Source organism: Theropithecus gelada, chromosome 11, assembly GCF_003255815.1.
Source record: "Theropithecus gelada isolate Dixy chromosome 11, Tgel_1.0, whole genome shotgun sequence".
Classification (NCBI taxonomy): Eukaryota; Metazoa; Chordata; class Mammalia; order Primates; family Cercopithecidae; genus Theropithecus; species Theropithecus gelada.
In genome coordinates, this window is record NC_037679.1 from 55,814,331 (window position 1) to 55,830,048 (window position 15,718).

At 37.1% G+C, this 15,718-nt stretch overlaps 1 protein-coding gene across 1 annotated transcript in view; it reads left to right on the forward strand.

Annotated features, from left to right (window-relative positions):
• CFAP54 (cilia and flagella associated protein 54) overlaps positions 1–15,718 on the forward strand; it is a 380,538-nt gene that overhangs the window by 94,542 nt on the left and 270,278 nt on the right. Inside the window, exons 22-25 of the mRNA XM_025402762.1 lie at positions 166–351; positions 8,700–8,836; positions 12,002–12,149; positions 13,824–13,979. Of these exons, the coding sequence (XP_025258547.1) occupies positions 166–351; positions 8,700–8,836; positions 12,002–12,149; positions 13,824–13,979 (627 nt within the window). The remainder of the gene's footprint in view (positions 1–165; positions 352–8,699; positions 8,837–12,001; positions 12,150–13,823; positions 13,980–15,718) is intronic.

Here is a 15,718-nt window from a genome sequence, read left to right on the forward strand (position 1 = left end):
GTCATTGTTTTGGTGAATCTCTCTAAGTTCCACTTGAATCATAACTAAAATCCAACAGTGAAAGAAAAGTTTTTTTATTTAAATAGAAGGTTTACTTAATTGTATTTTAAAAGTCATGTTATTTTAATTTTCCATGTATAACTTGAAATATATTTTTCTTAATAGATACCAGCTGATGGTAAAAGCATTTTTGAAGTGAAAGGTTTGGAAACCAATGAAAAGTATGTATTTGCAGTTGCTGCCTATTCTAGCAGTGGAAAGCTTGTCGGTGGTGCTATTGGGGAGACAACTAAACCAATTCTGGTTTATCCACCTCTTTCTACTATTACTGCTCGGATGTTCCTGACACAGGTAGAAGAGATTTCTGCCATTTTTTCCACTATGTCTTTTTCCATTAAGCAGTTATGAAGTAATTTCTGATAGAAATAAAAATCACAGCAGATATTCTACAGCTCCTATAACACATATTTTCCATTGCTACAGTTTTGTCTCATAAAATATGAATCATTCCTTCTCTTCTTAGTAAATTTGCTTTTTGACAATAACATTTTTTTTCCCTGGATTACAAATGTAACACATATATATTAATTTTAGAAATGCTGGAAAATACTGAAATGCATAAAGAGGAAAATAAATGTTATCTGTTATCCTCTCATTCAGAGTAGCAGAGTTCTTCCCCTGGGGCAATTTTGTCAATATCTGGAGAAATTTTCAGTTGTCACAAACTAGAGGGGTGCTAGTGGCATCTAGTGAGTAGAGGCCAGGGAGGCTGATAAACACCCTGCAATGTACAGGATAGCCCCCATAGCAAATAATTATCCAGCATAAAATGTCAGTGGTGTCAAGATTGAGAAACCTTATTCCAGAGATATCCTTTTATTTTTTGTGTATCTATCTGCCTATCTATTTATCTAGCTGATGAGTATATATATATACGCACACATGTGTATATGAATTTATGTACAATGTATAATTTAAATCATAGTATATATATTATTTTACATCCTGATATTTTCACTTAACATATAATTGACATTTCTCTATTCCATTAAGTATTCTTCTAAAACATAATTTTTAATGGTTCCATGGTATTGAATCTTATGGATATATAATAGTTTGCTAATTAAACATCTAGATACTTTCCAGTCTTTTGCTGTTATAAACAAAGCTATGATGCTCAACTTTGTTAGTAAATCTTTACCTACATCCATGATTACTTTCTTAGGGTAAATTTATAAAAGTAAAACTTCTGGATCAGTAGAGGCAGAGAGACCTGAGTTCAAATTCCAGCTCTTCACACTAGCCATGTGATAGTGGACAAGTAATTTTCATCTGTGAAGCAGGAGTAGCAGTAGTAGCTACTTCCCAGAGGTATAATGAGTATTAAATGGAATTATGCCTGGCAAATATTTAATGGTAGCACTTATTGCACAGTAGGCACTGAATAAATAGTATTGTTTTTAGTTAGGGATATGCTCATGAATTAATGTTTTTTGTCAAAGTAGTTGTTGCCTGACTTAAAACATGTCACCAGTGAAGAGGATGCTAGGAAGAGTGACTCATTGACCTAGGTCTCAAGTATCTAATTTTAAGCCTATTGTTGGCTGTAGGCTGATGGCTTTTCTAAATTTTGTCATATTTCTATTCTATTTTTCTTTTAATAGTTGATTAGTATTATAAGCTAAGATCTTAGTGGCATTTTATGTCATATTTTCCAAAGAAAATTAAATTGAGAGAATTACTAGGATTTGTCTAGTATTGGTTTAGCGTGTCATACTGGCTCATGGTTTTCTGATGTTTTGATATCTTTGGAATCTAATATATTCCCTAATTTGCAATGATGGAGTTATTGTGAGGAACTGAATATTTCATCAAGTCCTAATTTTTCTCCAGGGAGTGGTTTGACTCTTGGGCTTAATTTGGCAGAACTTTCATTGAAAGTTAATAAAACTAAGTCAGAGCTATACTGCTGGGATAATGAGAAGTGTCATGAAGTAATGACCTGTATTTCTTTACTGACACTATATTTGCAGTTCTGTAGTTTATTTATGATAGTTTATGCGTATTCTGTCTTATAATGTTAAGTGGCTAAAGCAAAGCTTTCTCACTTATTAAACCTCCTTAATTTACAACTTAAGTGTAAGTTTTTAAGTTTCAGCAAGTTAATGTACCTCTATTTTGTAAGTGCAATCTAATTTTCATGAGAGTGGCTAGTTTCTAGTTTCAGGACAGTTCTTTTTCTTTAAAACATAGTATTATAAATATTTGATAGCAAAGCATGGAGACATTCCACTAAGTGCCTGTGATTAACTTGGCTTTTGGGACTTTAGGTTGTACTTTTTACTCAGCATTATTCTGTAAATATTAATACAATCAAGTGAATCTGCACTAGGCTTTCCCTAAATGTGGGAGGCTATTAGTTTAGTGTATCTGGAAATTTTTTTTGAGGAAACTTTTTGAATTATATATTTTCTGTGTCTATTTTCTCTTCTTTTTAGACTATTTCTTTTTATTCCTCCTCGTTAAGTAGAAAATGACTAGATAATATGATATAAATGTAGAAGAGTAGAAATCTGTGAGTAGGATTCTGATCTTGACCTTGGAGACTGATTTTAGGCAAATTGTTTGGTCTCAATTTTCCTATCTGTAAAATGGATGTAAGACAAAACACCATATTCTAGTGAATTGTTGAACTGCTAAATCAAGTAGTGAGTGGGCACAATGGCTTACTGAGATAAGGAAAGGAGGAATATCATTTATTGAAAAACTACTGTATACCAGGCACTTAAAATTTATTATTCCAGTTACTATAATAACTCCATGAGGTGGTATGATTACTTTTATTTTATAGTTGAGGGAACAGATTAATTTAATTCTTCCTCTGCCAAACCCACTGTATCCCTAAAAGGGTATCTCAGGGAGGTTAAGAAATGTACCCAAGGTTGCTCAGGTAGCAGATGTCAAGCCTGACACTTGGCTCATGCCTTTCGACTGCTCTGTCCAGGTTCCAGGAAGTCACATATTGGACACCTAACATGTACCAAGTCTTCTAGAGCCTGCATCTCTCCAATCTGTTAAGTGACCCTCTGCTCCTTAGTGGGCTCCTCTTCTCTTTAACCCTCTTCCCTCCCTTTCACTGTCTTTACCTCTTCCTCTCTCAATTTCCTTTTTATTCTCTCCCTGTGTTGGTGTTAATCAGCAGGTCTTCATGATCTGTGTTGGCAGTAGAGTTTGATGTTGGAACATGAATGCTTTGTCAGCAATCACGATGGTGGCAGGTGAAGGGAAAATGAAGTTCACACGACTCCCACTTTGTATGTGAATTCATTAAAACCCATTATTAATCAAAACCCCTTTTATTAATAATGATTTGTCTTTTGTCTATTTTATTTTTTATTCAAATAAAAAAAAAAGGCTCAGCATGGTGGCTCACGCCTGTAATCCCAGCACGTCGGGAAGCTGAGGGAGGCAGATTGCTTGAGCTCAGGAGTTCAAGACCAGCCTGGGCAACATGGTGAAACCCTGTCTCTATTAAAAATACGAAAATTAGCCAGACGTGGTGGCATGCACCTGTAATCCCAGCTACTTAGGAGGCTGAGGCAGGAGGATTACTTGGGCCCAGGAGGTGGAGGTTGCACTGAGCCAAGATCATGCCACTGCATTTCAGCCTGGGTGACAGAGCGAGACCCTGTCTTAAAAACAACAACAACAACAAAAAAAAGAGTTTTAACTCTTCTTTTCCCTCTCATCCTCTATCTGAATATTACCACTCTTTCCACTCATCTATTTATGGATGAATCATTTAGTCAATGTTTATCTTGTGCCAGGTTATATGCTAGATGTCATCACTTCATCCTTTGAAATATGTTTTTTTTTTTTTAAATCAATGTCATTACGATGACAGTAATACTTGTTTAGATAATTCTGACTTATGGTTTCTGTTAAAACCCTGATTGCAAGTCATGGAACCAGCTCAGCTTGGGTAATGCAGCTAGGCCCTGGGAATGCAGCAAAGTCCAGGCAGCTCTAGGTCTCATACTTCTGGTTCTCCCTATATGTCTGCTTTCTTGTGTTTTTCTCTAAACACTGGCTTTCATTACTTCTCCATCTTTGGAGGAAAGATGGCAGTTCCTGAGTTTTTATATATTACTCAATTTTAGCTATAAACGGAGATCAGCTGACTGGCCTCTAATTGTGGCTCCAAATTCCTGGGAAAGAGAATGTAATTGGTCCACCTAGCATAATAAAGAGTCTGATCTCTCCTTTTTTTTTTTTTTTTGAGATGGTCTTACTCTGTTGCCAAGGCTGGAATGCCCTGATCTCATTTTTGGTGTTTGACAGCTGACTTGTGACTTGTTTTTATTTTTTATTGACTTATTTTTATTATTTATTTATTTATTTTTCTTTGAGATGGAGTCTCACTCTGTTGCCCAGGCTGGAGTGCGGTGGTGCGATTGTGGCTCACTGCAACCTCCGCCTCCCGAGGTCAAGCAGTTCTGCCTCAGCCTCCTTTGTAGCTGGGATTACAGGCGTGTGCCACCACACCTGGCTAATTTTTGTATTTTTAGAAGAGATAGATTTCATCATGTTGGTTGAAAACCTTAGGGCTTTTGCTCTAACTGTTCCTTCTGCAAATGCTCTTACCCCAGAGAGCCATTCCATCATCTTCTTTAAGTTTCTGCTTAAATCTCACCTTCCTTGATCACCCTATTTAATGTTGTAAACTATCTTCCATTCCCCCACTTCCCAGACCTAAGGCTGGTCTCGAACTCCTGACCTCAGGTGATCTGCCCACATTGGCCTCCCAAAATGCTGGGATTACAGGCATGAGTCACAGCACCTGGCCATGACTTGTTTTTAAACCTTGCCCTTCTTTTTGCCTTTGGCCCCACATCTAGGCAGGATGATAAGAAGGCCTATGAGCTCCCCTTCTCATTTTGTGGCAGCAGGAAATTTAAACCTTCTAGTCAGCATGGACTTTCCCCAGTCCTATCTCTCAACTTCTATGAAGGCCCAACCTGCTTTCTCCCTCTGCTTTGCCCAAGCCAGTCCAGACAGGCTTGTGCCTGTCAAGCTTTCCCAAGAAGTCCCTTGTATAAGTAATATACTTTCTCTCAAATTTTCCTGCTGTGTGGAGTGTCATCAATCTTAACATCAGAACCAAACTTTGGATGGGGGCCCATCTTGCTTTGCAGGGGAGTCTCTAAAACACCCAGCTTGAGTCAGGCACTCACTCTGGCCCTGTCAACCCTGTTATAGTCTAGTACAACTGCTGGGTGTCCTTCTCTGTGGGTAGAGGGATATTATCAGGAAAAGAGGATTTTTAAATTAATTCGACACATTATCTGAGGGCTTACTCTGTGCCAGGCGTTGCCCAGGTTAGTGACTCTAAAACTTAAGTGCACATAGGAATGACTTGGAGTACTGATTAAGTAGATTGCTGGGTCCCACCACCAGAGTTTATGATTCACTAGACCTGAGTTTGGGTCTGGGAATTTGCATTTCTAACAAGTTCCTGGGTGACGCTGATGGCCCAGGGACCATGCTTTGAGAACTGCTGTTCCAAGCAACATGAACAGAATGCCATGGTAGGAGACAGGTAATAAACAATGACCACAGTAAACAAGTGAATTATCTAGTATTTCAGAAGATAATGAATGCTATGGAAAAACCAAGTGGAGTATGTAAAACGAATTAGAAATGTGAAGTGGGTGAATGGAAGGTAGATTACAATACTAAAGAGGGTGATCAAGGAAGGTGAGATTTAAGCAGAGACTTGAAGGAGATGAGGGAATGGCTCTCTGGGAGAAGAGCATTTGCAGAAGGAACAGCTAGAGCAAAAGCCCTAAGGTTTTCAGAAGTGTACCTGGTATGCTTGATAAACAGCAGGAGGCTTGTGTGGCTGGAGCAGAGGGACCCATGGAGAGTAAAAAGAGAGGTCAAAGAGCTAAGAGGTGACTGGGTAGATGGAGAGCAGATCATGAAAAGACTTCCAGGGCATTACAGGGACTTTGGCTTTTGACTTGAGTGAAGTGGACAGCGATTGGGCAGTTTGGAGTAGTGGTATGATGTAATGTGACTCCTGTTTTTAAAGGTTCACCCTGGCTGCTACATTGAAAATAGACCATAAGCGGGTAGAGTGGCGACACTATCCACTACTGTAACCCAGTGAGAGGTGAAGGTGGCTTGGCCAGTGTGGTAGTAGTTGATGTGGTGAGAAGTAGTCAGTGTCTGGACATGTTTTGAAGGAGGAGCTAACAGGAGTCCATAAAGAGAAAAATAAAAGATGACCCTAAGGTATTATCTGACCAATTGAAAGGACAGAGTTGACATCAACTGAGTTGGGGAAGGCTGTGGGTGGTAGAGGTTCGGGGGAGTGGGAGATCAGTTCAGTTCGAGGCATGTTGAGGTAAGGTGTTTAGTGTATATGGAGAGAATTGTTGAGTAGTCAGTTAGATGTATGAATCTGGAATTTGGGGAAGGGGTCTGGGCAGGAGAGGGATTTGAGGGTGATAAAACTATGGGACTAAGTGGTATCAACAAGAAATGAGGGTAGACAGAAAAGAGGAGCAGTTCAAAGAGTGAACCCTGGGGCATACCAATATAAAGAGGTTGAGGAAAAGAAGTAAAAGGAAAACCAAGAGTGGAGTTCTGGAAGTCAAGCCAAGGTCAGGCATCAAAGAGGAGGTACCTACTGTACTTCATTATTTCATTCGTCTTTTAGTGCTTCTTTCTCATTTTAATTCAGCCCCTCTAAAATCTGTTCTGCACATCACTACCAGGACCAGATTAACCATTTTTGAACATGCTTATATCATGGCACTCCTCTGTTAAAGAAACCTCACAAAACCTCATGATTTTATAAACCTTAGTTTTATCACGGTATCTTTTCTTATTTTGCAATGTTAACTGATTGAACAGATAACATTATTTTAAAAAGGATACTTTTTACAAGAAAAGAACAGTTAATTATAGTTTCACCAACACTCTTACACATCATCTATTATTGCTTTCCTTGATAAACCTTAATAATTATATATTTTAATTATATATATTTATATTTCAGTGACCACTTAGTACAGCTGTGTCATTTGATTAATGTAGCCCAAAAAAGCGACTCATTTACCACACTAAGACTTGGCCTCACTATTTTTACTGACTGTCAGGCTCTGTACAAATCATTCTACTTTTCAATGTTCTAGTTTCCTCATTCACAAATAGGGATGGCAATAGAGCTCACTTTGTAGAACTTTGATGAAGAATAAATATAGCAATGCACATAAAGTGCTTAGTCCAGTACTTGACAGCTTTAAATTCTTCTGCCTGATTTTCAAGGCCTTCTGAAATCATGTCCCACTTGAACTTGTCCAATCATATTACCCACTTGTTTTTTTTTGTTTTTTTGTTTTTTTGTTTTTTCATTTTTTTTTCGTCTCAGACCTTGCAGGGATGAAATGTCTACTTTTTTTTTTTTTTTTTTTTTCCCAAACTCTGACCTGCCTCTCCAGTCTCTCCTAAATGTACTTTAGAGTCATTTCCATTACTGGACCTTTTGCAGATTCTGTTTTAACTGTGCCAATCAGAATCTTATCTCTGCCTTAGGGTTCAACTCAAGCCCTGCGTTTTCCTTGAAGTCTTCATATCTCCTTTTCTAAAGCCTCTGCAATTATGTTATTCTTTGTAATTTTTCTGTGATGTTATGGGTTTTATGCCTTTAACCTAATTCCAGTTTCATAGAGTCGGATACCATCTCTATCTAAACTTTGAAGAGTCTATCTCTACAGTGCCTAACACAGATTAGAAACTTCATAAAAGCTTACTGGTTGGAGATCATGAGTATTCATTGGCAGATTTGAAAAATTCTGGCCCTCTAAGTTATTCCCTGGAGTGGAGAATATTCTAGTAACTTGTCATTCACTTCATTCCATGAATGCATTTATACTTTATACCTTAGCTGTTTCCATAAAGGATTTGAAGCAGTGTAGAACTCATTTGCTGAGATTTTGTATTGTTACTTACATATTTAAATGGAGTGCTTTTTAGGAACGTCTTTAAAGAAATATATTCTACCATAAAAATAAGTAAGTCAGTTTTTTTCTTTGAGCTTCCAGGCTTCACAAGTAAAATTATTTATTTTGTCCAAAGTTAAATTTGTTAAACTTAAAACATATATTGTCTTCTTGGGAAATTTCTCTGTTTTATTCCATACTCTTTTCAGCTCATGAACTTTTTGTTGCACAAAGCTCTGAAAGTGTCAGTCAGAACCAGAAAAGAATAAAGTATTTTTCATATATTGGGCTTGGGAAATCTGATTGTTTCTCTTGGAACAGATTGTTCATTATAACAGTATCTGTAATAAATGGAGTGCACTGCTGAGATAGATGGAAATGAAATTAATTTGGCTCAGATGTGATCTTTGTTTTGCTTATGAGGATTTGAAACATCCTTACAGAGTTTCAAATTTCCATGCAATTTAGAAATAAAAGAGTTTTCAAAAATGTGTCTGTCTCCCTTGCCAGTGGCCATTACCTGCCTATGGTACTATAGAATAGAACAGCAAATGTGAATAATTGTATCTGAAATGAGTGTGTGATCGCACCTTATAAAATGCTGTCATATATTATACATTTTAAGAATTATTGTTTAAAACATTCACTCACAAATAAAACTATTACATAAATGTGTGCTTTTTGTTATAGGTTGCCTATCAAGTTGGTAACTATGAATTGGCTAAGAAAGTTTTCTCACCAGTTTGGGATTATTTTGTTGCTTCGCCACTTCAGGATGAACAATCTGTTATTTGTTTAAGCAATATAATTACTATTACACAGAGAAGGTAATTAGAAATATCCTTCTAAAATATTAATTTGCTTATTCAAAATATAGATGCTGGATGTGAAGCCTGGGATTATTTTTCATATCATGTTCAGATAGTCCATATAAAATGATTTCTAATAACTATTGTAATAAAAGTATACATTGCAAGGTCTCATGTGCTTGTTAGAAACTTTCTTTCTTTTTTTTTTTTAATACTCACTCACTCTGTTGCCCAGGCTGGAGTGCAGTGGCATGATCTTGGCTCACTGCAACCTCCGCCTCCTGGGCTGAGGAGATTCTCATGCCTCAGCCTCCCGAGTAGCTGGGATTACAGATGTGCACCACCAAGCCCTGCTAATTTTTGTATTTTTAGTAGAGATGGGGTTTTGCCATGTTGGCCAGGCTGGTCTCGAACTCCTGGCCTCAAGTGATCTGCCCACCTCAGCCTCCCAAAGTGCCGAGATTACAGGCATAAGCCACCATGCCTGGCCGAGAAACTTTCTTTCTAGAGTCAGCAAAAACACTGGAGGCCTAAGGTTGAAGGTTATGAAATAAAAATACCAACTATAAACCAAAGTAATACCAGTTATATCCTAAAACACAAATATGCATTGGGAACTTTTGTACCAGAGAAAGGTCAAATTGGGGTTAAGGTTATGGTCTGACAGGTTGACTGTTAGGTTAAGAAGGCTTTTCCTTTGCTAGAAGAGGCTCCCAGGATTACACCATTGGCAACTGCAAATAGGCCAGTAGAAGCCATATAGAATTACTATCATTTGTCTTCACTGCCATTTTCCTTAAAAGAACAAAGTTTTGAAGCAGGCTCAGAAATGAGCTTTAGTGTAATTTCAGTCGGTCTCAGTAACAAATTCAAAAGCAACAAGACTCTCCCTCACCTGGCTGTTAATGCCTGAAAGTTTTAAAATAAGGAGACAAAACCCTTCATTCCTCAGTCAAAAATAATGAGCTTAAATATGCAAATATTGATTCAGGCAAGGCATTGATAATTCCATTCAATTAAGCAAATGCAGACTTAGTATTTTCTATGTACAAGGATGCTATGTGCTATGGGGGGATGGATTTCAGAGGCATTTTAGAGGAGGAAGAGACAGGACTTAGATATTATGTGACTTGTGGGGATAAGAGAGAAAGTGAAAAGTGACTGGGATTTCTACTGTTAACTGACTGGGAAGTCTGTGACATTTACTAAGGGGATATGAGAGGTAGAACAAGTTCTTGGAGGAAGATAATTAATTTGATTTAGAATATTTTGAGTTTGGTTTTCCATCAGGATGCCTTTGTGAATATGAGATGCTAGTAGGTTTATTTACCTAGTGCTGACACTCAAGAGAGCATCAAGGCAAATTGTCCATTGAGTTCATCATCAATGTCTTGAAAATGAATGGTATCTCCCAGGAAACGACTGTTTAACAGAAAAGACAGAAGGCGAGAATTGAACCCTAGGCATTGCTTAATATTTAGGGAGCAGAAGTAGAAGATGGAACCAAGGAAAGATATTGAAAAGAAGCTGTCCAGAAAATGAAAGTCCAAGAAAGTGCATTGCTAGAGAAAGTGAAAGTATCACCAAAGAGGGAGTGACCAGCGATATTAAATATCAGCGCCAGGTCAGGCAGAGCAGCTGCTCAATAAAATGCCACAGAGAGGGTTGAGTAGAACACAAATGAAGAAGAGTTGGCAATTAGGAGGCCATTGGTGAATTCCAGAGAGCCACTTTTGTAGCATGATAGGCCAGAAACCATTTTGCAATTGGCTAAGGAAAAAAAGAAAATGAAACATCCGAACAAGCAAAGACTACTCATGTGAAGTTTGGTGGTAAAGAGGAGGAGAGCAGGCAGAAGCTTAGTGGGGAGGCAGGCTGAAGGAAAGAATTGTGGAGTGTGGAGAGAAGGCAGCCAGTAGAGAGGGGGACACTGAAGAAGAAAATGTAGGTGAGGATAACACTATGGTGGTAGAGCCTGGTGGACATAAGAGCTCATGGGTGGAAAGAACAAAGGATTTAGAAATATTTTTTTTGTGGGGAATGTCAACAAGGAGACATCAGGGATAAATGGAAGTGTTGTTGAGATGCAGTAATGACTCAGTTGATGTAATTGAACATGAATTTGTACTGAAGCCCAGCTCCTTGGTGTTAAAGACCCCATTTGATTCATCTTTATACCCAAGGGTCTAGAACAGTGTCTTGTACATAGTAGGCATTCAGCAATTGCTAGCATGAATGAAAGAAAGAATGAGTGAGCAGAATCAGTAAGTGATCGTTGTCAGAGAGATAGAAAAATTGGACAGTGACATCTATGCAAGGTCGGGCAAATTGAGTATTGCACAAAATAAAGAGGTGACAGAACCTAACCTGCTAGAAAGATTATTATTGAAAAGACTGACCAGCGTCCGAGTTGGTTAGAGAAGGAAATGGAGCCAGGGGGTGACAACTTGGACTAATTGCACGTGTCAAGGCGCTGAAGGTCAAAGAGCAAGTTTAGTATGAGTCGCGATCGTGGGAGACCTAAAATCTTCCTGGTAAAGATAATTTTAAAGTTTAACATGGTGGTGAAAGGGATCATCTTCCAGTGTGAATTAATGATATCAGCACTTTCCTGTTTTATAGGGATGGGGGTATAGCGAGTAGTTAAGCCCGAAGCTTAAGAGGGAGGGTTTGTCACCAAGGAAGGCTAAGGGCAAGGGGTGGAATACTGGACACAAAGAAGACTTTGCAGATTTCACAGCTTTGCCAGTGGTTGGCTCTGTCAACTGCAATTTAGAAAAGATAATTAGAAATAATCTAAGAGTTATTAAGATTCTCTTTTTAACCAAGGCTGAGCTTGCTATAAATGACCCTCATTTTCAGGAAATGCATTAATTGAAACATTGGACCTATTTCTCAACCTTCTGAAAATCTATACTGATTTTGTTATCTTGATAAAAAATAACTTTATGTATTAGAACCCCAAAAAATTGCCACTAATTAATTTTATGTATCTGTGACATAATATTTCAGTAGTTTAATTTTCTTAGTTGTGTACTTGTCTGTGCAAGAGTAGCTATTCTAAATATTTTTGTTGCTTTTTTGGGATCATTGTGTAGCTACTGAAAACAAATCAATGTAAAAAGACAAGTTGACTTGCTAAATCATTTTATATTTATACCTGCCATTTACTTCATATTGCAGATTACATTCAGATATTTTGGCAGAGACTTCTTCAATCCTATTGTACCTTTTTCTTAGAAATATTTTTGTAATAAGTGACATCAAAATTAAAGAAGAAAATCTTTTCTGTGATAATATTAAAGGCAATGAGATTTTCCCATCTCAACAAGTAAGTGAATTAAAGTGATTAAAAACATGTCAGATTCACTGTATTATTTTCTTGATGTTTTAAGGTCATGTTTTTTGAGTGATTGCATAGCTTGTTTGGTGAATGGACTGAAAGGACATTGTCTGATTATGCGACTTTATGTGATATTTCATATAAGTTTCACAGACCGGAAGTCATGCTTTTTCTCTTCTTTTCAATTTATTTCTTTCCCCCCTGTATACAAAAATACTATATATTTCAGACATTCAAAAATATGTAACATATAAAGTGAAACCCATTGTAATCTTATTACCTCTAAGAATATAGCAATTTTGCTTTCATATAATTTCTCTAAGAACATATACCTAGACAAATCTGTTATTATTATTTAGGAAAATGGGATTATGATCTACTTGCTATTCTGCAACTTGCCTTTTTAACACTTTTATAATGTATCTTGCATATATTTTCATGCTGGTATATATCAATCTGTCACATTTTTTTCAATTATAATATTGTCTTCATGGAGGCAGGAATGTAACCTGTCTCCTATTGATAGATTCTCAGTGTGGTTATGAACATTGCTGTATGTACATCTGCAACTCTATAATGCTCTTGCATTTAGTAATGATCCTACATTATTTTTTTTTCATTCCTGCTCAAAGTTCACTTTTCTTTCTCTCTTTCCTTCTTTAAGTATGGAGGCTTTAGCTGTCTATGTTTTTTACAGTTGCTATTTCCTACCCATCCATTAACTAATTAATTAATTAACCAAGACATTGTTACATGGGACTATGCCAGTTTCTGGGGATATAAAAGTGAAAAAAATGATTCTTTGCCCAAGACAAGTTCACTGTCCTGTAGAGCCCAAGTACTCACAACCGTCATCAACCTGTTCCTACTAAATTGCCTTCAGCTTCTTCTTTCAGCATATTCAGTCTGAAAACAAAGACAATTTTCAAGTACTTCAATGAATTCCAGAATGCTAGACTACCATTTTAGTAAAAACTGACTATATGGAAATTTCTGGTTACCACTCAGACAGTTTCTTTGTACATAATCTTTAATGTGTATATATATATATATATAAAGAGAGAGAGAGAAAAATAATGAAATCTTTCCCCAGGAAAGGAAAAAGAGGAGTAAGAAAGGATTACTATTCTTTTTAAGTGGCATTTACTCTCAAAACTTTAACGTTTCATTTTACTATCATTTAAATTTAAGTAGCAAAGTATAATGAGCAGAAGCAGAATAGGAGGTTAGCTTGGTTTACTGAAAATTTACCGTTTTCTTTCAAATCAAAAACGGAAATGAGAACCTGTTAATCAAATGGGGGCAATATTATAGAGATTTTATATATTTTAATTGTTATTATAATTTATATTTTTGAAAACTAGATTTTTTAAAATATAAAAATATAACCAACTTTTTAGCTTATCGATAAAAAAACTGGTTTCTGTCATGGTACTTGTATTGTTTCATGAAAAATTCTGAAGTTTAATTCTAAGATCGTGCTATCTATAGGTAGCATTATTGGAGAGTTATAGTTGTTTCTGAATTTAGATTTTTCTAAAATACAAAAACTCATGTTATTTTTAGCCAGAAGGATCACATTTTCTACCCTTTCTTCTCTTTAGAGACACATAAGCTAAGCACCTATGTTGAATCTGAGTAACAATGCCTGTTTCTTTACAGATTGCCAGACTGATTGAATGTGAGAGAGTATTAGTGGCATTGGAACTTAGCAACTTCCTAAATGATTGCAGCTATGCGCTTCAAGCTGTGACTCAGTGTTATGGCCTTCTTGCTCCCATAATCTATCACAATATTGTTTTGGTACCTGTTGTACAGGTAAGGGTATTCCTCTCCCCAAGAGAAGGGAATCTTTATAACGGCAACTTAACAATTCATTTTAGAAAAGAAAAGCCATGTATCTCTTATAAAGGGCAAATAGGTCAGGAACCAGTATTATGAAATTTTAGGAGTTAACTGAAAAACACTTTAATAAATTCTATGTCTGGGCAAATACAGATAAGGACACAAAATGGGTTTCTCTGAAAATATTCGTCCTTGTTCCTGTCCATATTTAAATATTGGCAATTTACCTTTCTAGAGTTTTAAAGTTATTTTAATTTTTATGTTCTTGTAGTGTCAGAAACAACAATATTTATTCAAGGGATGTTGTTAAATCCATCATCTGGGGAAAAATGTGATGGAAGACCCAAGACAAAATACCAGATGTGTTGGTGATGGAGGAGTTAGGATTTATGGAAAAAGGGTAGCTGAGACCTGGCTGAAGGGATTGTAGAGTTTTTCATGTTTCTTAACTTATCACCATGGATTTAGTGGCTTGAAAGGACACTCATTTACGATCTCATAGTTTCTGTGGGTTAAGAGGTTGGATATAGGTTAGCTGAGTCTTCTGTTTAGGGTCTTATGACGTTGAAATCAAAGTGTTGGCCAGGGATGTGATTTCATCTGAGGCTTGAGGTCCTTTTCTGAGTTCACTGTTATTGAAAGAATTCATTTCCTTGAGGTTTTACATAGGAGGTCCTTAGCTCCTAAAGGCCAACTACTAATTCCTTGCCACATGACCTTTCCACATCATGGCACTTTGCCTTTTCAAGGCTGTAGGAGAGTCTCCTCCAGTATGCTGTGAGGAGCCTTATCTAGGGTAATGTAATCATGAGACTGATGAGCTCATCACATTCAGGAGCCCTGTTCACACTCAAGGGGAAGGAATCATACAGGGCATGTACATCAGGGGGAAGAATCCTGGGGACCATCTTAGAATTCGGCTTACTACAGGGAAGTAATGAGAGATATAAGATTTTGCTGCTGAGACTTGCAGAAAGTTATCGCCATCATTGTCACTGTCATCGTCAGCATCATGATCATCATCACTGAGACAATTTTTGTCATCCTAGAAGATGTGAATGAACTCACACAAAGTCCAAAAATTTTTAGTACTTGATTGGGAATACTAACTAGACAGCTTGAGTAACTTAAAAAAGATTCACCTTGGAGGGACTCTACGGAGCATAAGTGTGTCTCCTTCTCCTACATTTCCGACAGCTGCTGGAGATCTGCCTCCAGAGTCCAAAATCTAGACTCATAGTTGACAGCCTTCTGGGTCAGTTGTAAATAGATGGAGCAGTTTTCTCAAGTGTGGAGTATGGTTCCTCCAAAATCCAAAGGTGCTGACCTGGCATGGTCTTTCTTTTTAAAGGTGAGAGATGCCAGATGTCAGACCTACTTTGGAGGGGGTATCCCAGCCTCCCCCAGATATTTAATGTGGCAGCCCTCTGAATCATCATTGGGTCTATTTCTACCCATTGGAAGGTGTTTATCAAGGTCTTCAATGTACTTGACATTTCTTGATCATTAAGTCTGATCAACATGATGCCATTGATATAGTGGCCCAATGTTTTGTTTTGAGGAATGTCCAGAAAGTTTATATCCTTTCACATAAAATTGTGTCAGAATTTATAAGAACATTCATTGTCTTGGGACAAGACTTGAAATGCATACTTTTATCTGTCCAGTGTTAATGGGAACTAGGATAGAAAAGAAAACATTAGCTATATCAA